The 21,754-nt window shown below is 35.9% G+C and overlaps 1 protein-coding gene across 1 annotated transcript; it reads left to right on the top strand.

The window, feature by feature from the left end:
- Positions 1-6: 6 nt before the first annotated feature.
- LOC145219243 (uncharacterized) lies at positions 7-21,746 on the top strand. Its single transcript, XM_080086629.1, has 93 exons — positions 7-66; positions 137-382; positions 467-505; positions 584-838; positions 921-944; positions 1,012-1,257; positions 1,384-1,440; positions 1,543-1,782; positions 1,852-1,908; positions 1,979-2,224; positions 2,358-2,414; positions 2,485-2,730; positions 2,815-2,853; positions 2,932-3,186; positions 3,269-3,292; positions 3,360-3,605; positions 3,732-3,788; positions 3,892-4,131; positions 4,201-4,257; positions 4,328-4,573; positions 4,707-4,763; positions 4,834-5,079; positions 5,164-5,202; positions 5,281-5,535; positions 5,618-5,641; positions 5,709-5,954; positions 6,081-6,137; positions 6,241-6,480; positions 6,550-6,606; positions 6,677-6,922; positions 7,056-7,112; positions 7,183-7,428; positions 7,513-7,551; positions 7,630-7,884; positions 7,967-7,990; positions 8,058-8,303; positions 8,430-8,486; positions 8,590-8,829; positions 8,899-8,955; positions 9,026-9,271; positions 9,405-9,461; positions 9,532-9,777; positions 9,862-9,900; positions 9,979-10,233; positions 10,316-10,339; positions 10,407-10,652; positions 10,779-10,835; positions 10,940-11,179; positions 11,249-11,305; positions 11,376-11,621; positions 11,755-11,811; positions 11,882-12,127; positions 12,212-12,250; positions 12,329-12,583; positions 12,666-12,689; positions 12,757-13,002; positions 13,129-13,185; positions 13,289-13,528; positions 13,598-13,654; positions 13,725-13,970; positions 14,104-14,160; positions 14,231-14,476; positions 14,561-14,599; positions 14,678-14,932; positions 15,015-15,038; positions 15,106-15,351; positions 15,478-15,534; positions 15,637-15,876; positions 15,946-16,002; positions 16,073-16,318; positions 16,452-16,508; positions 16,579-16,824; positions 16,910-16,948; positions 17,027-17,281; positions 17,366-17,389; positions 17,457-17,702; positions 17,828-17,884; positions 17,987-18,226; positions 18,295-18,351; positions 18,419-18,664; positions 18,798-18,854; positions 18,925-19,170; positions 19,304-19,360; positions 19,431-19,676; positions 19,761-19,799; positions 19,878-20,132; positions 20,215-20,238; positions 20,306-20,551; positions 20,679-20,735; positions 20,838-21,077; positions 21,147-21,203; positions 21,271-21,516; positions 21,646-21,746. Exons 2-93 carry the CDS (start codon positions 154-156, stop codon positions 21,744-21,746), a joined length of 13,533 nt encoding a protein of 4,510 aa, XP_079942755.1. The 5' UTR covers positions 7-66; positions 137-153.
- Positions 21,747-21,754: the final 8 nt, after the last annotated feature.

Genomic DNA, 21,754 nt, shown 5'->3' with positions numbered 1-21,754 from the left:
TTGTTTCAGAACCCAAAGCACTTGCTAACAAAAATATCACTGCCACAAAACCAAGTCTGCCCCAAAGTAAGGCCTTTAATTCAGTAGATATGTGTAAAGAATTTGATCGACTCTTTACTTCTCTATTCTTTTTCAGCATTGCAGACTGGTTCAATGATCATTTCGAACAGTTCTACTCCAACTGCCTCATTTACTTTTCCTTTCAAGAAAACTTTGAACAAGAGTGTTGAAGTGAAGGTGACTGCACCTGGTTTACCCAAGCATACCTTTACTCTAAAACTCATCCAAATTTGTGACTCCAATTTCACTGTGCAAGTGAAACGAACTGATTTGCCATCAGGGTGGAACCAATCATTTCCATTGTACTATGAAGTTTTTTCAGGTAACAGAGAAAAGTGCAAAAAAAATAACTGAACAATGTATTTTAGTGGTCAAAAAGCAGTTGATTTCAATTTTTGTCTTACAGGACCTGTAGCTTTGACAAAAAATGCTTCACTATCAAAAGGTGCGTTTGGACAAGTAGTCATGCGTTGTTAAATTGGTGTTTGATTGTGTGGTTTGCTTATCTCGTCTCTATTTTTAGTTATACAAAGTGGAATCCATGGAGTAGGAGCAAGCAGTACCCAGGTGTTGAATGAGTTTGTTCCTTTCAACTCATGCATCAAACAGACAGCCAAAGTTGAAGTGACATTCCTAGCTCAAAATGGAACATTTGTGGTCAAGGTTACATCTACTTCTGATCTTGGTTTTAATGTGTCCATCACAAGAATGGACAAAGCAGTTGGTTGGCAGGAAAATGGCCTGATTTACTGGAAAGCATTTAGATGGAGTGATGCAAGTAAGTTAATGTATTTATTTCAACTGGTTCTTGCAATTACACTTCAAACATACTTGAGTAATGAAACATATATCTTTTTCAGTTCCAACTGCAGGCCTACCACAAGGTAAAATTCTGACAGAAATGAAATAAGTGTAATATATATAAATAATGCTGTTGTTTGTTTTCTTCAGTGTTACAAAAGGGTGATGTAGTTGTTCCTATCAGTTCTAGTCCAACTGCCTCACTCACATATCCATTTAATAACACTTTGAGCAAGAATGTTGAAGTGTGGGTAACAGCAGTTGGTCTCCCAAATCACAGGATTGCTTTGAAAATCACTAATGTTTGTGACTCCAATTTCACTGTGGAAGTGAAACGAATTGATCTGCCATTGGGATGGAATCAATCATTCCCTTTGCAATTTAAAGTTTTCTCAGGTATATATCATTTTAGTTTTTTATTTCATTTCTACGTTGCTTTTTCAAAAGGTGTTTTAACTGTCAAAGGTGCGAATGTTTTTTTTACAACTGTATTTAACTAGCTGGTTCATTTTTATATTGTAGTGCAACAAGAACTTGCAAACAAAACAGCCATCAAACCACAATCAAATGCTCCTCAAAGTAAGATAGTTTAATACTTGTGTTTTATTGCCAAAATGGTTGTATGATTTATTTTTGAACTTGCTTTGACAATATCTGTACTAAATTACGAAAATGTTTTAGTTCTTCAAGAAGGAAAGATGAGAATTCCTCCAATATCTTCTGTGCCATTGAACCTGAAAGTTCCATTCCGGTCATGTGTGAACTCGAGCATTCAAGTTCGAGTTTGGTTAAGTGTAGCATCAACCTACAGTGTTAATGTTGTAAAAATATGTGACTGGGGATTTGATGTGACAATTTCAGGTTCAAATGCATCAGTTTCCCAGAACCAAAGTGCAACTTTATATTGGAAAATGTATTCAGGTCAATTTTCCAAACTATTGAATCCACTTTGCAAATTTATTCAAATTTCAAGTTTGTATTTTGTTTCAGAACCCAAAGCCCTTGCAAACAAAACTATCACTACCACTACACCAAGTGTGCCCCAAAGTAAGGCTATAACTCCAGTGGTTTTGTGTGAAAAATCTGATTGACTCCTCACTTCTCTATTGCTTTTCAGCTTTGCAGAATGGTTCCATGACCATTCCGAGCAGTTCTACTCCAACTGCCTCATTTACCTTTCCTTTCAATAAAACTTTGAACAAGAGTGTTGAAGTGATGGTGACTGCACCTGGTCTACCCAAACATGCCTTTACTTTGAAAGTCACTAAAATTTGTGACTCCAATTTCACTGTGCAAGTGAAACGAATTGATTTGCCATCAGGGTGGAACCAATCATTCTCATTGCACTATGAAGTTTTCTCAGGTAATGTATTGATGTTCTTGAAATTGAAAAATTGTTTTGTGTGTCAAATAGTGTAATCTTGTTTATTAAAGTTTATTCACAATTAAGATGGCAAACACTCAAAATCAAATTTCAAGTTTATGTTTTGTTTCAGAACCCAAAGCACTTGCTAACAAAAATATCACTACCACAAAACCAAGTCTGCCCCCAAGTAAGGCCTTTAATTCAGTAGATATGTGTAAAGAATTTGATCGACTCTTTACTTCTCTATTCTTTTTCAGCATTGCAGACTGGTTCAATGATCATTTCGAACAGTTCTACTCCAACTGCCTCATTTACTTTTCCTTTCAAGAAAACTTTGAACAAGAGTGTTGAAGTGAAGGTGACTGCACCTGGTTTACCCAAGCATACCTTTACTCTAAAACTCATCCAAATTTGTGACTCCAATTTCACTGTGCAAGTGAAACGAACTGATTTGCCATCAGGGTGGAACCAATCATTTCCTTTGTACTATGAAGTTTTTTCAGGTAACAGAGAAAAGGGCCAAAAAATTAACTCAACAATGTATTTTAGTGGTCAAAAAGCAGTTGATTTCAATTTTTGTCTTACAGAACCTGTAGCTTTGACAAAAAATGCTTCACTATCAAAAGGTGCGTTTGGACAAGTAGTCATGCGTTGTTAAATTGGTGTTTGATTGTGTGGTTTGCTTATCTCGTCTCTATTTTTAGTTATACAAAGTGGAATCCATGGAGTAGGAGCAAGCAGTACCCAGGTGTTGAATGAGTTTGTTCCTTTCAACTCATGCATCAAACAGACAGCCAAAGTTGAAGTGACATTCCTAGCTCAAAATGGAACATTTGTGGTCAAGGTTACATCTACTTCTGATCTTGGTTTTAATGTGTCCATCACAAGAATGGACAAAGCAGTTGGTTGGCAGGAAAATGGCCTGATTTACTGGAAAGCATTTAGATGGAGTGATGCAAGTAAGTTAATGTATTTATTTCAACTGGTTCTTGCAATTACACTTCAAACATACTTGAGTAATGAAACATATATCTTTTTCAGTTCCAACTGCAGGCCTACCACAAGGTAAAATTCTGACAGAAATGAAATAAGTGTAATATATATAAATAATGCTGTTGTTTGTTTTCTTCAGTGTTACAAAAGGGTGATATAGTTGTTCCTATCAGTTCTAGTCCAACTGCCTCACTCACATATCCATTTAATAACACTTTGAGCAAGAATGTTGAAGTGTGGGTAACAGCAGTTGGTCTCCCAAATCATAGGATTGCTTTGAAAATCACTAATGTTTGTGACTCCAATTTCACTGTGGAAGTGAAACGAATTGATCTGCCATTGGGATGGAATCAATCATTCCCATTGCAGTATAAGGTTTTATCAGGTATTTTTCATATTTATTTTTATTTCATTTTTATGTTGCTTTGTTAAAAGGTGTTTTAACTGTCAAAGCGACAAACTTTATATTTTTAATTGTATGTGTCAAGCTGGTTTGTTTTTTATATTGCAGTGCAACCAGAACTTGCAAACAAAACAGCCATCAAACCACAATCAAATGCTCCTCAAAGTAAGAGTGTTTAATACTTGTGTTTTATTGCCAAAATGGTTGTATGATTTATTTTTGAACTTGCTTTGACAATATCTGTACTAAATTACGAAAATGTTTTTAGTTCTTCAAGAAGGAAAGATGATAATTCCTCCAATATCTTCTGTGCCATTGATCCTGAAAGTTCCATTCCAGTCATGCGTGAACTCGAGCATTCAAGTTCGAGTCTGGTTGAGTGGAGCATCAACCTACAGTGTTAATGTTGTAAAAATATGTGACTGGGGATTTGATGTGACAATTTCAGGTTCAAATGCACCAGTTTCCCAGAACCAAAGTGCAACTTTATATTGGAAAATGTATTCAGGTCAATTTTCCAAACTATTGAATCCACTTTGCAAATTTATTCAAATTTCAAGTTTGTGTTTTGTTTCAGAACCCAAAGCCCTTGCAAACAAAACTATCCCTACCACTACACCAAGTGTGCCCCAAAGTAAGGCTATAACTCCAGTGGTTTTGTGTGAAAAATCTGATTGACTCCTCACTTCTCTATTGCTTTTCAGCTTTGCAGAATGGTTCCATGACCATTCCGAGCAGTTCTACTCCAACTGCCTCATTTACCTTTCCTTTCAATAAAACTTTGAACAAGAGTGTTGAAGTGATGGTGACTGCACCTGGTCTACCCAAACATGCCTTTACTTTGAAAGTCACTGAAATTTGTGACTCCAATTTCACTGTGCAAGTGAAACGAATTGATTTGCCATCAGGGTGGAACCAATCATTCTCATTGCACTATGAAGTTTTCTCAGGTAATGTATTGATGTTCTTGAAATTGAAAAATTGTTGTGTGTGTCAAATAGTGTAATCTTGTTTATTAAAGTTTATTCACAATTAACATGGCAAACACTCAAAATCAAATTTCAAGTTTATGTTTTGTTTCAGAACCCAAAGCACTTGCTAACAAAAATATCACTGCCACAAAGCCAAGTCTGCCCCCAAGTAAGGCCTTTAATTCAGTAGATATGTGTAAAGAATTTGGTCGACTCTTTACTTCTCTATTCTTTTTCAGCATTGCAGACTGGTTCAATGATCATTTCGAACAGTTCTACTCCAACTGCCTCATTTACTTTTCCTTTCAAGAAAACTTTGAACAAGAGTGTTGAAGTGAAGGTGACTGCACCTGGTTTACCCAAGCATACCTTTACTCTAAAACTCATCCAAATTTGTGACTCCAATTTCACTGTGCAAGTGAAACGAACTGATTTGCCATCAGGGTGGAACCAATCATTTCCATTGTACTATGAAGTTTTTTCAGGTAACAGAGAAAAGGGCCAAAAAATTAACTCAACAATGTATTTTAGTGGTCAAAAAGCAGTTGATTTCAATTTTTGTCTTACAGAACCTGTAGCTTTGACAAAAAATGCTTCACTATCAAAAGGTGCGTTTGGACAAGTAGTCATGCGTTGTTAAATTGGTGTTTGATTGTGTGGTTTGCTTATCTCGTCTCTATTTTTAGTCATACAAAGTGGAATCCATGGAGTAGGAGCAAGCAGTACCCAGGTGTTGAATGAGTTTGTTCCTTTCAACTCATGCATCAAACAGACAGCCAAAGTTGAAGTGACATTCCTAGCTCAAAATGGAACATTTGTGGTCAAGGTTACATCTACTTCTGATCTTGGTTTTAATGTGTCCATCACAAGAATGGACAAAGCAGTTGGTTGGCAGGAAAATGGCCTGATTTACTGGAAAGCATTTAGATGGAGTGATGCAAGTAAGTTAATGTATTTATTTCAACTGGTTCTTGCAATTACACTTCAAACATACTTGAGTAATGAAACATATATCTTTTTCAGTTCCAACTGCAGGCATACCACAAGGTAAAATTCTGACAGAAATGAAATAAGTGTAATATATATAAATAATGCTGTTGTTTGTTTTCTTCAGTGTTACAAAAGGGTGATGTAGTTGTTCCTATCAGTTCTAGTCCAACTGCCTCACTCACATATCCATTTAATAGCACTTTGAGCAAGAATGTTGAAGTGTGGGTAACAGCAGTTGGTCTCCCAAATCATAGGATTGCTTTGAAAATCACTAATGTTTGTGACTCCAATTTCACTGTGGAAGTGAAACGAATTGATCTGCCATTGGGATGGAATCAATCATTCCCATTGCAGTATAAGGTTTTATCAGGTATTTTTCATATTTATTTTGATTTCATTTTTATGTTGCTTTGTTAAAAGGTGTTTTAACTGTCAAAGCGACAAACTTTATATTTTTAATTGTATGTGTCAAGCTGGTTTGTTTTTTATATTGCAGTGCAACCAGAACTTGCAAACAAAACAGCCATCAAACCACAATCAAATGCTCCTCAAAGTAAGATAGTTTAATACTTGTGTTTTATTGCCAAAATGGTTGTATGATTTATTTTTGAACTTGCTTTGACAATATCTGTACTAAATTACGAAAATGTTTTTAGTTCTTCAAGAAGGAAAGATGATAATTCCTCCAATATCTTCTGTGCCATTGATCCTGAAAGTTCCATTCCAGTCATGCGTGAACTCGAGCATTCAAGTTCGAGTCTGGTTGAGTGGAGCATCAACCTACAGTGTTAATGTTGTAAAAATATGTGACTGGGGATTTGATGTGACAATTTCAGGTTCAAATGCACCAGTTTCCCAGAACCAAAGTGCAACTTTATATTGGAAAATGTATTCAGGTCAATTTTCCAAACTATTGAATCCACTTTGCAAATTTATTCAAATTTCAAGTTTGTGTTTTGTTTCAGAACCCAAAGCCCTTGCAAACAAAACTATCCCTACCACTACACCAAGTGTGCCCCAAAGTAAGGCTATAACTCCAGTGGTTTTGTGTGAAAAATCTGATTGACTCCTCACTTCTCTATTGCTTTTCAGCTTTGCAGAATGGTTCCATGACCATTCCGAGCAGTTCTACTCCAACTGCCTCATTTACCTTTCCTTTCAATAAAACTTTGAACAAGAGTGTTGAAGTGATGGTGACTGCACCTGGTCTACCCAAACATGCCTTTACTTTGAAAGTCACTGAAATTTGTGACTCCAATTTCACTGTGCAAGTGAAACGAATTGATTTGCCATCAGGGTGGAACCAATCATTCTCATTGCACTATGAAGTTTTCTCAGGTAATGTATTGATGTTCTTGAAATTGAAAAATTGTTGTGTGTGTCAAATAGTGTAATCTTGTTTATTAAAGTTTATTCACAATTAACATGGCAAACACTCAAAATCAAATTTCAAGTTTATGTTTTGTTTCAGAACCCAAAGCACTTGCTAACAAAAATATCACTGCCACAAAACCAAGTCTGCCCCCAAGTAAGGCCTTTAATTCAGTAGATATGTGTAAAGAATTTGATCGACTCTTTACTTCTCTATTCTTTTTCAGCATTGCAGACTGGTTCAATGATCATTTCGAACAGTTCTACTCCAACTGCCTCATTTACTTTTCCTTTCAAGAAAACTTTGAACAAGAGTGTTGAAGTGAAGGTGACTGCACCTGGTTTACCCAAGCATACCTTTACTCTAAAACTCATCCAAATTTGTGACTCCAATTTCACTGTGCAAGTGAAACGAGCTGATTTGCCATCAGGGTGGAACCAATCATTTCCATTGTACTATGAAGTTTTTTCAGGTAACAGAGAAAAGTGCCAAAAAATTAACTCAACAATGTATTTTAGTGGTCAAAAAGCAGTTGATTTCAATTTTTGTCTTACAGAACCTGTAGCTTTGACAAAAAATGCTTCACTATCAAAAGGTGCGTTTGGACAAGTAGTCATGCGTTGTTAAATTGGTGTTTGATTGTGTGGTTTGCTTATCTCGTCTCTATTTTTAGTTATACAAAGTGGAATCCATGGAGTAGGAGCAAGCAGTACCCAGGTGTTGAATGAGTTTGTTCCTTTCAACTCATGCATCAAACAGACAGCCAAAGTTGAAGTGACATTCCTAGCTCAAAATGGAACATTTGTGGTCAAGGTTACATCTACTTCTGATCTTGGTTTTAATGTGTCCATCACAAGAATGGACAAAGCAGTTGGTTGGCAGGAAAATGGCCTGATTTACTGGAAAGCATTTAGATGGAGTGATGCAAGTAAGTTAATGTATTTATTTCAACTGGTTCTTGCAATTACACTTCAAACATACTTGAGTAATGAAACATATATCTTTTTCAGTTCCAACTGCAGGCATACCACAAGGTAAAATTCTGACAGAAATGAAATAAGTGTAATATATATAAATAATGCTGTTGTTTGTTTTCTTCAGTGTTACAAAAGGGTGATGTAGTTGTTCCTATCAGTTCTAGTCCAACTGCCTCACTCACATATCCATTTAATAGCACTTTGAGCAAGAATGTTGAAGTGTGGGTAACAGCAGTTGGTCTCCCAAATCATAGGATTGCTTTGAAAATCACTAATGTTTGTGACTCCAATTTCACTGTGGAAGTGAAACGAATTGATCTGCCATTGGGATGGAATCAATCATTCCCATTGCAGTATAAGGTTTTATCAGGTATTTTTCATATTTATTTTTATTTCATTTTTATGTTGCTTTGTTAAAAGGTGTTTTAACTGTCAAAGCGACAAACTTTATATTTTTAATTGTATGTGTCAAGCTGGTTTGTTTTTTATATTGCAGTGCAACCAGAACTTGCAAACAAAACAGCCATCAAACCACAATCAAATGCTCCTCAAAGTAAGAGTGTTTAATACTTGTGTTTTATTGCCAAAATGGTTGTATGATTTATTTTTGAACTTGCTTTGACAATATCTGTACTAAATTACGAAAATGTTTTTAGTTCTTCAAGAAGGAAAGATGATAATTCCTCCAATATCTTCTGTGCCATTGATCCTGAAAGTTCCATTCCAGTCATGCGTGAACTCGAGCATTCAAGTTCGAGTCTGGTTGAGTGGAGCATCAACCTACAGTGTTAATGTTGTAAAAATATGTGACTGGGGATTTGATGTGACAATTTCAGGTTCAAATGCACCAGTTTCCCAGAACCAAAGTGCAACTTTATATTGGAAAATGTATTCAGGTCAATTTTCCAAACTATTGAATCCACTTTGCAAATTTATTCAAATTTCAAGTTTGTGTTTTGTTTCAGAACCCAAAGCCCTTGCAAACAAAACTATCCCTACCACTACACCAAGTGTGCCCCAAAGTAAGGCTATAACTCCAGTGGTTTTGTGTGAAAAATCTGATTGACTCCTCACTTCTCTATTGCTTTTCAGCTTTGCAGAATGGTTCCATGACCATTCCGAGCAGTTCTACTCCAACTGCCTCATTTACCTTTCCTTTCAATAAAACTTTGAACAAGAGTGTTGAAGTGATGGTGACTGCACCTGGTCTACCCAAACATGCCTTTACTTTGAAAGTCACTGAAATTTGTGACTCCAATTTCACTGTGCAAGTGAAACGAATTGATTTGCCATCAGGGTGGAACCAATCATTCTCATTGCACTATGAAGTTTTCTCAGGTAATGTATTGATGTTCTTGAAATTGAAAAATTGTTGTGTGTGTCAAATAGTGTAATCTTGTTTATTAAAGTTTATTCACAATTAACATGGCAAACACTCAAAATCAAATTTCAAGTTTATGTTTTGTTTCAGAACCCAAAGCACTTGCTAACAAAAATATCACTGCCACAAAACCAAGTCTGCCCCCAAGTAAGGCCTTTAATTCAGTAGATATGTGTAAAGAATTTGATCGACTCTTTACTTCTCTATTCTTTTTCAGCATTGCAGACTGGTTCAATGATCATTTCGAACAGTTCTACTCCAACTGCCTCATTTACTTTTCCTTTCAAGAAAACTTTGAACAAGAGTGTTGAAGTGAAGGTGACTGCACCTGGTTTACCCAAGCATACCTTTACTCTAAAACTCATCCAAATTTGTGACTCCAATTTCACTGTGCAAGTGAAACGAGCTGATTTGCCATCAGGGTGGAACCAATCATTTCCATTGTACTATGAAGTTTTTTCAGGTAACAGAGAAAAGTGCCAAAAAATTAACTCAACAATGTATTTTAGTGGTCAAAAAGCAGTTGATTTCAATTTTTGTCTTACAGAACCTGTAGCTTTGACAAAAAATGCTTCACTATCAAAAGGTGCGTTTGGACAAGTAGTCATGCGTTGTTAAATTGGTGTTTGATTGTGTGGTTTGCTTATCTCGTCTCTATTTTTAGTTATACAAAGTGGAATCCATGGAGTAGGAGCAAGCAGTACCCAGGTGTTGAATGAGTTTGTTCCTTTCAACTCATGCATCAAACAGACAGCCAAAGTTGAAGTGACATTCCTAGCTCAAAATGGAACATTTTTGGTCAAGGTTACATCTACTTCTGATCTTGGTTTTAATGTGTCCATCACAAGAATGGACAAAGCAGTTGGTTGGCAGGAAAATGGCCTGATTTACTGGAAAGCATTTAGATGGAGTGATGCAAGTAAGTTAATGTATTTATTTCAACTGGTTCTTGCAATTACACTTCAAACATACTTGAGTAATGAAACATATATCTTTTTCAGTTCCAACTGCAGGCATACCACAAGGTAAAATTCTGACAGAAATGAAATAAGTGTAATATATATAAATAATGCTGTTGTTTGTTTTCTTCAGTGTTACAAAAGGGTGATGTAGTTGTTCCTATCAGTTCTAGTCCAACTGCCTCACTCACATATCCATTTAATAGCACTTTGAGCAAGAATGTTGAAGTGTGGGTAACAGCAGTTGGTCTCCCAAATCATAGGATTGCTTTGAAAATCACTAATGTTTGTGACTCCAATTTCACTGTGGAAGTGAAACGAATTGATCTGCCATTGGGATGGAATCAATCATTCCCATTGCAGTATAAGGTTTTATCAGGTATTTTTCATTTTGATTTTGATTTCATTTTTATGTTGCTTTGTCAAAAGGTGTTTTAACTGTCAAAGCGACAAACTTTATATTTTTAATTGTATGTGTCAAGCTGGTTTGTTTTTTATATTGCAGTGCAACCAGAACTTGCAAACAAAACAGCCATCAAACCACAATCAAATGCTCCTCAAAGTAAGAGTGTTTAATACTTGTGTTTTATTGCCAAAATGGTTGTATGATTTATTTTTGAACTTGCTTTGACAATATCTGTACTAAATTACGAAAAATGTTTTTAGTTCTTCAAGAAGGAAAGATGATAATTCCTCCAATATCTTCTGTGCCATTGAACCTGAAAGTTCCATTCCAGTCATGCGTGAACTCGAGCATTCAAGTTCGAGTCTGGTTGAGTGGAGCATCAACCTACATTGTTAATGTTGTAAAAATATGTGACTGGGGATTTGATGTGACAATTTCATGTTCAAATGCACCAGTTTCCCAGAACCAAAGTGCAACTTTATATTGGAAAATGTATTCAGGTCAATTTTCCAAACTATTGAATCCACTTTGCAAATTTATTCAAATTTCAAGTTTGTATTTTGTTTCAGAACCCAAAGCCCTTGCAAACAAAACTATCACTACCACTACACCAAGTGTGCCCCAAAGTAAGGCTATAACTCCAGTGGTTTTGTGTGAAAAATCTGATTGACTCCTCACTTCTCTATTGCTTTTCAGCTTTGCAGAATGGTTCCATGACCATTCCGAGCAGTTCTACTCCAACTGCCTCATTTACCTTTCCTTTCAATAAAACTTTGAACAAGAGTGTTGAAGTGATGGTGACTGCACCTGGTCTACCCAAACATGCCTTTACTTTGAAAGTCACTAAAATTTGTGACTCCAATTTCACTGTGCAAGTGAAACGAATTGATTTGCCATCAGGGTGGAACCAATCATTCTCATTGCACTATGAAGTTTTCTCAGGTAATGTATTGATGTTCTTGAAATTGAAAAATTGTTGTGTGTGTCAAATAGTGTAATCTTGTTTATTAAAGTTTATTCACAATTAACATGGCAAACACTCAAAATCAAATTTCAAGTTTATGTTTTGTTTCAGAACCCAAAGCACTTGCTAACAAAAATATCACTGCCACAAAACCAAGTCTGCCCCCAAGTAAGGCCTTTAATTCAGTAGATATGTGTAAAGAATTTGGTCGACTCTTTACTTCTCTATTCTTTTTCAGCATTGCAGACTGGTTCAATGATCATTTCGAACAGTTCTACTCCAACTGCCTCATTTACTTTTCCTTTCAAGAAAACTTTGAACAAGAGTGTTGAAGTGAAGGTGACTGCACCTGGTTTACCCAAGCATACCTTTACTCTAAAACTCATCCAAATTTGTGACTCCAATTTCACTGTGCAAGTGAAACGAACTGATTTGCCATCAGGGTGGAACCAATCATTTCCATTGTACTATGAAGTTTTTACAGGTAACAGAGAAAAGTGCAAAAAAATTAACTCAACAATGTATTTTGGTGGTCAAAAAGCAGTTGATTTCAATTTTTGTCTTACAGAACCTGTAGCTTTGACAAAAAATGCTTCACTATCAAAAGGTGAGTTTGGACAAGTAGTCATGCGTTGTTAAATTGGTGTTTGTTTGTGTGGTTTGCTTATCTCGTCTCTATTTTTAGTTATACAAAGTGGAATCCATGGAGTAGGAGCAAGCAGTACCCAGGTGTTGAATGAGTTTGTTCCTTTCAACTCATGCATCAAACAGACAGCCAAAGTTGAAGTGACATTCCTAGCTCAAAATGGAACATTTGTGGTCAAGGTTACATCTACTTCTGATCTTGGTTTTAATGTGTCCATCACAAGAATGGACAAAGCAGTTGGTTGGCAGGAAAATGGCCTGATTTACTGGAAAGCATTTAGATGGAGTGATGCAAGTAAGTTAATGTATTTATTTCAATTGGTTCTTGCAATTACACTTCAAACATACTTGAGTAATGAAACATATATCTTTTTCAGTTCCAACTGCAGGCATACCACAAGGTAAAATTCTGACAGAAATGAAATAAGTGTAATATATATAAATAATGCTGTTGTTTGTTTTCTTCAGTGTTACAAAAGGGTGATGTAGTTGTTCCTATCAGTTCTAGTCCAACTGCCTCACTTACATATCCATTTAATAGCACTTTGAGCAAGAATGTTGAAGTGTGGGTAACAGCAGTTGGTCTCCCAAATCATAGGATTGCTTTGAAAATCACTAATGTTTGTGACTCCAATTTCACTGTGGAAGTGAAACGAATTGATCTGCCATTGGGATGGAATCAATCATTCCCATTGCAGTATAAGGTTTTATCAGGTATTTTTCATATTTATTTTGATTTCATTTTTATGTTGCTTTGTTAAAAGGTGTTTTAACTGTCAAAGCGACAAACTTTATATTTTTAATTGTATGTGTCAAGCTGGTTTGTTTTTTATATTGCAGTGCAACCAGAACTTGCAAACAAAACAGCCATCAAACCACAATCAAATGCTCCTCAAAGTAAGATAGTTTAATACTTGTGTTTTATTGCCAAAATGGTTGTATGATTTATTTTTGAACTTGCTTTGACAATATCTGTACTAAATTACGAAAATGTTTTTAGTTCTTCAAGAAGGAAAGATGATAATTCCTCCAATATCTTCTGTGCCATTGATCCTGAAAGTTCCATTCCAGTCATGCGTGAACTCGAGCATTCAAGTTCGAGTCTGGTTGAGTGGAGCATCAACCTACAGTGTTAATGTTGTAAAAATATGTGACTGGGGATTTGATGTGACAATTTCAGGTTCAAATGCACCAGTTTCCCAGAACCAAAGTGCAACTTTATATTGGAAAATGTATTCAGGTCAATTTTCCAAACTATTGAATCCACTTTGCAAATTTATTCAAATTTCAAGTTTGTGTTTTGTTTCAGAACCCAAAGCCCTTGCAAACAAAACTATCCCTACCACTACACCAAGTGTGCCCCAAAGTAAGGCTATAACTCCAGTGGTTTTGTGTGAAAAATCTGATTGACTCCTCACTTCTCTATTGCTTTTCAGCTTTGCAGAATGGTTCCATGACCATTCCGAGCAGTTCTACTCCAACTGCCTCATTTACCTTTCCTTTCAATAAAACTTTGAACAAGAGTGTTGAAGTGATGGTGACTGCACCTGGTCTACCCAAACATGCCTTTACTTTGAAAGTCACTAAAATTTGTGACTCCAATTTCACTGTGCAAGTGAAACGAATTGATTTGCCATCAGGGTGGAACCAATCATTCTCATTGCACTATGAAGTTTTCTCAGGTAATGTATTGATGTTCTTGAAATTGAAAAATTGTTGTGTGTGTCAAATAGTGTAATCTTGTTTATTAAAGTTTATTCACAATTAACATGGCAAACACTCAAAATCAAATTTCAAGTTTATGTTTTGTTTCAGAACCCAAAGCACTTGCTAACAAAAATATCACTGCCACAAAACCAAGTCTGCCCCAAAGTAAGGCCTTTAATTCAGTAGATATGTGTAAAGAATTTGATCGACTCTTTACTTCTCTATTCTTTTTCAGCATTGCAGACTGGTTCAATGATCATTTCGAACAGTTCTACTCCAACTGCCTCATTTACTTTTCCTTTCAAGAAAACTTTGAACAAGAGTGTTGAAGTGAAGGTGACTGCACCTGGTTTACCCAAGCATACCTTTACTCTAAAACTCATCCAAATTTGTGACTCCAATTTCACTGTGCAAGTGAAACGAACTGATTTGCCATCAGGGTGGAACCAATCATTTCCATTGTACTATGAAGTTTTTTCAGGTAACAGAGAAAAGTGCCAAAAAATTAACTCAACAATGTATTTTAGTGGTCAAAAAGCAGTTGATTTCAATTTTTGTCTTACAGAACCTGTAGCTTTGACAAAAAATGCTTCACTATCAAAAGGTGCGTTTGGACAAGTAGTCATGCGTTGTTAAATTGGTGTTTGATTGTGTGGTTTGCTTATCTCGTCTCTATTTTTAGTTATACAAAGTGGAATCCATGGAGTAGGAGCAAGCAGTACCCAGGTGTTGAATGAGTTTGTTCCTTTCAACTCATGCATCAAACAGACAGCCAAAGTTGAAGTGACATTCCTAGCTCAAAATGGAACATTTGTGGTCAAGGTTACATCTACTTCTGATCTTGGTTTTAATGTGTCCATCACAAGAATGGACAAAGCAGTTGGTTGGCAGGAAAATGGCCTGATTTACTGGAAAGCATTTAGATGGAGTGATGCAAGTAAGTTAATGTATTTATTTCAACTGGTTCTTGCAATTACACTTCAATCATACTTAAGTAATGAAACATATATCTTTTTCAGTTCCAACTGCAGGCCTACCACAAGGTAAAATTCTGACAGAAATGAAATAAGTCTAATATATATAAATAATGCTGTTGTTTGTTTTCTTCAGTGTTACAAAAGGGTGATGTAGTTGTTCCTATCAGTTCTAGTCCAACTGCCTCACTCACATATCCATTTAATAGCACTTTGAGCAAGAATGTTGAAGTGTGGGTAACAGCAGTTGGTCTCCCAAATCACAGGATTGCTTTGAAAATCACTAAAGTTTGTGACTCCAATTTCACTGTGGAAGTGAAACGAATTGATCTGCCATTGGGATGGAATCAATCATTCCCTTTGCAATTTAAAGTTTTCTCAGGTATATATCATTTTAGTTTTTTATTTCATTTCTACGTTGCTTTTTCAAAAGGTGTTTTAACTGTCAAAGGTGCGAACGTTTTTTTTACAACTGTATTTAACTAGCTGGTTCATTTTTATATTGTAGTGCAACAAGAACTTGCAAACAAAACAGCCATCAAACCACAATCAAATGCTCCTCAAAGTAAGATAGTTTAATACTTGTGTTTTATTGCCAAAATGGTTGTATGATTTATTTTTGAACTTGCTTTGACAATATCTGTACTAAATTACGAAAATGTTTTAGTTCTTCAAGAAGGAAAGATGAGAATTCCTCCAATATCTTCTGTGCCATTGAACCTGAAAGTTCCATTCCAGTCATGTGTGAACTCGAGCATTCAAGTTCGAGTTTGGTTAAGTGTAGCATCAACCTACAGTGTTAATGTTGTAAAAATATGTGACTGGGGATTTGATGTGACAATTTCAGGTTCAAATACATCAGTTTTCCAGAACCAAAGTGCAACTTTATATTGGAAAATGTATTCAGGTCAATTTTCCAAACTTTTGAATCCACTTTGCAAATTTATTCAAATTTCAAGTTTGTGTTTTGTTTCAGAACCCAAAGCCCTTGCAAACAAAACTATCACTACCACTACACCAAGTGTGCCCCAAAGTAAGGCTATAACTCCAGTGGTTTTGTGTGAAAAATCTGATTGACTCCTCACTTCTCTATTGCTTTTCAGCTTTGCAGAATGGTTCCATGACCATTCCGAGCAGTTCTACTCCAACTGCCTCATTTACCTTTCCTTTCAATAAAACTTTGAACAAGAGTGTTGAAGTGATGGTGACTGCACCTGGTCTACCCAAACATGCCTTTACTTTGAAAGTCACTAAAATTTGTGACTCCAATTTCACTGTGCAAGTGAAACGAATTGATTTGCCATCAGGGTGGAACCAATCATTCTCATTGCACTATGAAGTTTTCTCAGGTAATGTATTGATGTTCTTGAAATTGAAACATTGTTGTGTGTGTCAAATAGTGTAATCTTGTTTATTAAAGTTTATTCACAATTAACATGGCAAACACTCAAAATCAAATTTCAAGTTTATGTTTTGTTTCAGAACCCAAAGCACTTGCTAACAAAAATATCACTACCACAAAACCAAGTCTGCCCCCAAGTAAGGCCTTTAATTCAGTAGATATGTGTAAAGAATTTGATCGACTCTTCACTTCTCTATTCTTTTTCAGCATTGCAGAATGGTTCAATGATCATTTCGAACAGTTCTACTCCAACTGCCTCATTTACTTTTCCTTTCAAGAAAACTTTGAACAAGAGTGTTGAAGTGAAGGTGACTGCACCTGGTTTACCCAAGCATACCTTTACTCTAAAACTCATCCAAATTTGTGACTCCAATTTCACTGTGCAAGTGAAACGAACTGATTTGCCATCAGGGTGGAACCAATCATTTCCATTGTACTATGAAGTTTTTTCAGGTAACAGAGAAAAGTGCCAAAAAATTAACTCAACAATGTATTTTGGTGGTCAAAAAGCAGTTGATTTCCATTTTTTGTCTTACAGGACCTGTAGCTTTGACAAAAAATGCTTCACTATCAAAAGGTGCATTTGGACAAGTAGTCATGCGTTGTTAAATTGGTGTTTGATTGTGTGGTTTGCTTATCTCGTCTCTATTTGTAGTTATACAAAGTGGAATCCATGGAGTAGGAGCAAGCAGTACCCAGGTGTTGAATGAGTTTGTTCCTTTCAACTCATGCATCAAACAGACAGCCAAAGTTGAAGTGACATTCCTAGCTCAAAATGGAACATTTGTGGTCAAGGTTACATCTACTTCTGATCTTGGTTTTAATGTGTCCATCACAAGAATGGACAAAGCAGTTGGTTGGCAGGAAAATGGCCTGATTTACTGGAAAGCATTTAGATGGAGTGATGCAAGTAAGCTAATGTCTCTATTTCAACGGTTTTATTTTGCAATAGCACTTCAATCATACTTGAGTAATGAAATATATATATTTTTAGGTGCAACTGCAGGCCTACCACAAGGTAAAATTCTGACAGAAATGAAATAAGTGTAATATATATAAATAATGCTGTTGTTTGTTTTCTTCAGTGTTACAAAAGGGTGATGTAGTTGTTCCTATCAGTTCTAGTCCAACTGCCTCACTCACATATCCATTTAATAACACTTTGAGCAAGAATGTTGAAGTGTGGGTAACAGCAGTTGGTCTCCCAAATCATAGGATCGCTTTGAAAATCACTAAAGTTTGTGACTCCAATTTCACTGTGGAAGTGAAACGAATTGATCTGCCATTGGGATGGAATCAATCATTCCCATTGCAGTATAAGGTTTTCTCAGGTATATATCATTTTAGTTTTTATTTCATTTTACGTTGCTTTGTCAAAAGGTGTTTTAACTGTCAAAGGTGCAAAAGTTTTTGTTTACAACTTTATTTGACAAGCTGGTTTGTTTTTATATTGTAGTGCAACCAGAACTTGCAAACAAAACAGCCATCAAACCACAATCAAATGCTCCTCAAAGTAAGAGAGTTTAATACTTGCGTTTTATTGCTAACATGGTTGTATGATTTATTTTTGAACTTGCTTTGACAATATCTGTACTAAATTACGAAAATGTTTTAGTTCTTCAAGAAGGAAAGATGAGAATTCCTCCAATATCTTCTGTGCCATTGATCCTGAAAGTTCCATTCCAGTCATGTGTGAACTCGAGCATTCAAGTTCGAGTTTGGTTGAGTGTAGAATCAACCTACAGTGTTTATGTTGTAAAAATATGTGAATGGGGATTTGATGTGACAATTTCAGGTTCAAATACATCAGTTGCTCAAAAGCCACTGCCAACTTTGTATTGGAAAATGTATTCAGGTCAGTTATAAAACTATTGAATCCACTTTGTGGATTCATTCAAATTTCAAGTTTGTATTTTGTTTCAGAACCCAAAGCCCTTGCAAACAAAAATATCACAGCCACTACACCAAGTATACCCCAAAGTAAGGCTATAAATCCAGTATATTTGTAAGAAAAATCTGTTTGACTAAACTTCTATATTGTTTTCAGCTTTGCAGAATGGTTCAATGACCATTCCGAGCAGTTCTACCCCAACTGCCTTATTTACCTTTCCTTTCAATAAAACTTTGAACAAGAGTGTTGAAGTGATGGTGACTGCACCTGGTCTACCCAAACATGCCTTTACGTTGAAAGTCACTAAAATTTGTGACTCCAATTTTACTGTGCAAGTGAAACGAATTGATGTGCCATCAGGGTGGAACCAATCATTCTCATTGCACTATGAAGTTTTCTCAGGTAATGTATTAATGTTCTTGAAATTGAAAAAATGTTGTGTGTGTCAAATAGTGTCATTTTCTTTATTAAAGTTTATTCACAATTAACGTAGCAAACACTCAAAATCAAATTTCAAGTTTATGTTTTGTTTCAGAACCCAAAGCACTTGCTAACAAAAATATCACTACCACAACACCCAGTCTGCCCCAAAGTAAGGCCTTTGATTCAGTAGATATGTGTAAAGAATTTGATCGACTCTTTACTTCTCTATTCTTTTTCAGCATTGCAGAGTGGTTCAATGATCATTTCGAACAGTTCCACTCCAACTGCCTCATTTACCTTTACTTTCAAGAAAACTTTGAACAAGAGTGTTAAAGTGATGGTGACTGCACCTGGCCTACCCAAACATACCTTTACGTTGAAAGTCACTAAAATTTGTGACTCCAATTTTACTGTGCAAGTGAAACGAATTGATGCGCCATCAGGGTGGAACCAATCATTCTCATTGCACTATGAAGTTTTCTCAGGTAATGTATTGATGTTCTTGAAATTGAAAAATTGTTGTGTGTGTCAAATAGTGTAATCTTGTTTATTAAAGTTTATTCACAATTAACATGGCAAACACTCAAAATCAAATTTCAAGTTTATGTTTTGTTTCAGAACCCAAAGCACTTGCTAACAAAAATATCACTGCCACAACACCCAGTCTGCCCCAAAGTAAGGCCTTTTATTCAGTAGATATGTGTAAAGAATTTGATCGACTCTTTACTTCTCTATTCTTTTTCAGCATTGCAGACTGGTTCAATGATCATTTCGAACAGTTCCACTCCAACTGCCTCATTTACCTTTCCTTTCAAGAAAACTTTGAACAAGAGTGTTAAAGTGATGGTGACTGCACCTGGTTTACCCAAACATACCTTTACTCTAAAACTCATCCAAATTTGTGACTCCAATTTCACTGTGCAAGTGAAACGAACTGATTTGCCATCAGGATGGAGCCAATCATTTCCATTGCTCTATGAAGTTTTTTCAGGTAACAGTGAAAAGTGTAGAAACTTCACTCAACAATGTAGTTTTGGGGTCAAAGAGCAGCTTATTTCCATCTTTTGTCTTACAGGACCTGTAGCTTTGACAAAAAATGCTTCACTATCAAAAGGTGCGTTTGGACAAGTAGTCATGCGTTGTTAAATTGGTGTTTGATTGTGTGGTTTGCTTATCTCGTCTCTATTTGTAGTTATACAAAGTGGAATCCATGGAGTAGGAGCAAGCAGTACCCAGGTGTTGAATGAGTTTGTTCCTTTCAACTCATGCATCAAACAGACAGCCAAAGTTGAAGTGACATTCCTAGCTCAAAATGGAACATTTGTGGTCAAGGTTACTTCTACTTCTGATCTTGGTTTTAATGTGTCCATCACAAGAATGGACAAAGCAGTTGGTTGGCAGGAAAATGGCCTGATTTACTGGAAAGCAATAAGATGGAGTGATGCAAGTAAGCTAATGTCTTTGTTTCAACTGGTTCTTGCAATTACACTTCAATCATACTTAAGTAATGAAACATATATCTTTTTTAGTTCCAACTGCAGGCATACCACAAGGTAAAATTCTGACAGAAATGAAATAAGTGTAATATATATAAATAATGCTGTTGTTTGTTTTCTTCAGTGTTACAAAAGGGTGATGTAGTTGTTCCTATCAGTTCTAGTCCAACTGCCTCACTTACATATCCATTTAATAGCACTTTGAGCAAGAATGTTGAAGTGTGGGTAACAGCAGTTGGTCTCCCAAATCATAGGATTGCTTTGAAAATCACTAAAGTTTGTGACTCCAATTTCACTGTGGAAGTGAAACGAATTGATCTGCCATTGGGATGGAATCAATCATTCCCTTTGCAATTCAAAGTTTTCTCAGGTATATATCATTTTAGTTTTTTATTTCATTTCTATGTTGCTTTTTCAAAAGGTGTTTTAACTGTCAAAGGTGCAAAAGTTTTTGTTTACAACTTTATTTGACAAGCTGGTTTGTTTTTATATTGCAGTGCAACCAGAACTTGCAAACAAAACAGCCATCAAACCACAATCAAATGCTCCTCAAAGTAAGAGAGTTTAATACTTGCGTTTTATTGCTAACATGGTTGTATGATTTATTTTTGAACTTGCTTTGACAATATCTGTACTAAATTACGAAAATGTTTTAGTTCTTCAAGAAGGAAAGATGAGAATTCCTCCAATATCTTCTGTGCCATTGATCCTGAAAGTTCCATTCCAGTCATGTGTGAACTCGAGCATTCAAGTTCGAGTTTGGTTGAGTGTAGAATCAACCTACAGTGTTAATGTTGTAAAAATATGTGACTGGGGATTTGATGTGACAATTTCAGGTTCAAATACATCAGTTGCCCAAAAGCCACGGCCAACTTTGTATTGGAAAATGTATTCAGGTCAGTTTTCCAAACTATTGAATCCACTTTGTGGATTCATTCAAATTTCAAGTTTGTATTTTGTTTCAGAACCCAAAGCCCTTGCAAACAAAAATATCACAGCCACTACACCAAGTATACCCCAAAGTAAGGCTATAAATCCAGTATATTTGCAAGAAAAATCTGTTTGACTAAACTTCTATATTGTTTTCAGCTTTGCAGAATGGTTCAATGACCATTCCGAGCAGTTCTACCCCAACTGCCTTATTTACCTTTCCTTTCAATAAAACTTTGAACAAGAGTGTTGAAGTGATGGTGACTGCTCCTGGTCTACCCAAGCATACCTTTAATTTGAAAGTCACCAAAGTTTGTGACTCCAATTTTACTGTGCAAGTGATACGAACTGATTTGCCATCAGGGTGGAACCAATCATTTCCATTGCACTATGAAGTTTTTCCAGGTAATGAGTTTGTGATGTTGAATTTCGAAGATTGTTGTTTGCATTGCATGGCAAATAGTGTAATGCTTTTGATTATGATTAATATTGCAAACATTGGAAATTAGATTTCAAGTTTGTGTTTTGTTTCAGAACCCAAAGCGCTTGCTAACAAAAATATCACCACCACCGCACCAAGTGTGCCCCAAAGTGAGGCCCCCTGTCGAGTTGATTTGTGTAAAAAATCTGACTGACTCTTCAT

The sequence above is a fragment of the Phallusia mammillata genome, chromosome 3 (assembly GCF_965637545.1).
Source record: "Phallusia mammillata chromosome 3, kaPhaMamm4.hap1.1, whole genome shotgun sequence".
In the NCBI taxonomy this organism is placed as follows: Eukaryota; Metazoa; Chordata; class Ascidiacea; order Phlebobranchia; family Ascidiidae; genus Phallusia; species Phallusia mammillata.
Note: the sequence above shows the minus strand (reverse complement) of the source record. Positions and strands in the feature narration are given on the sequence as shown.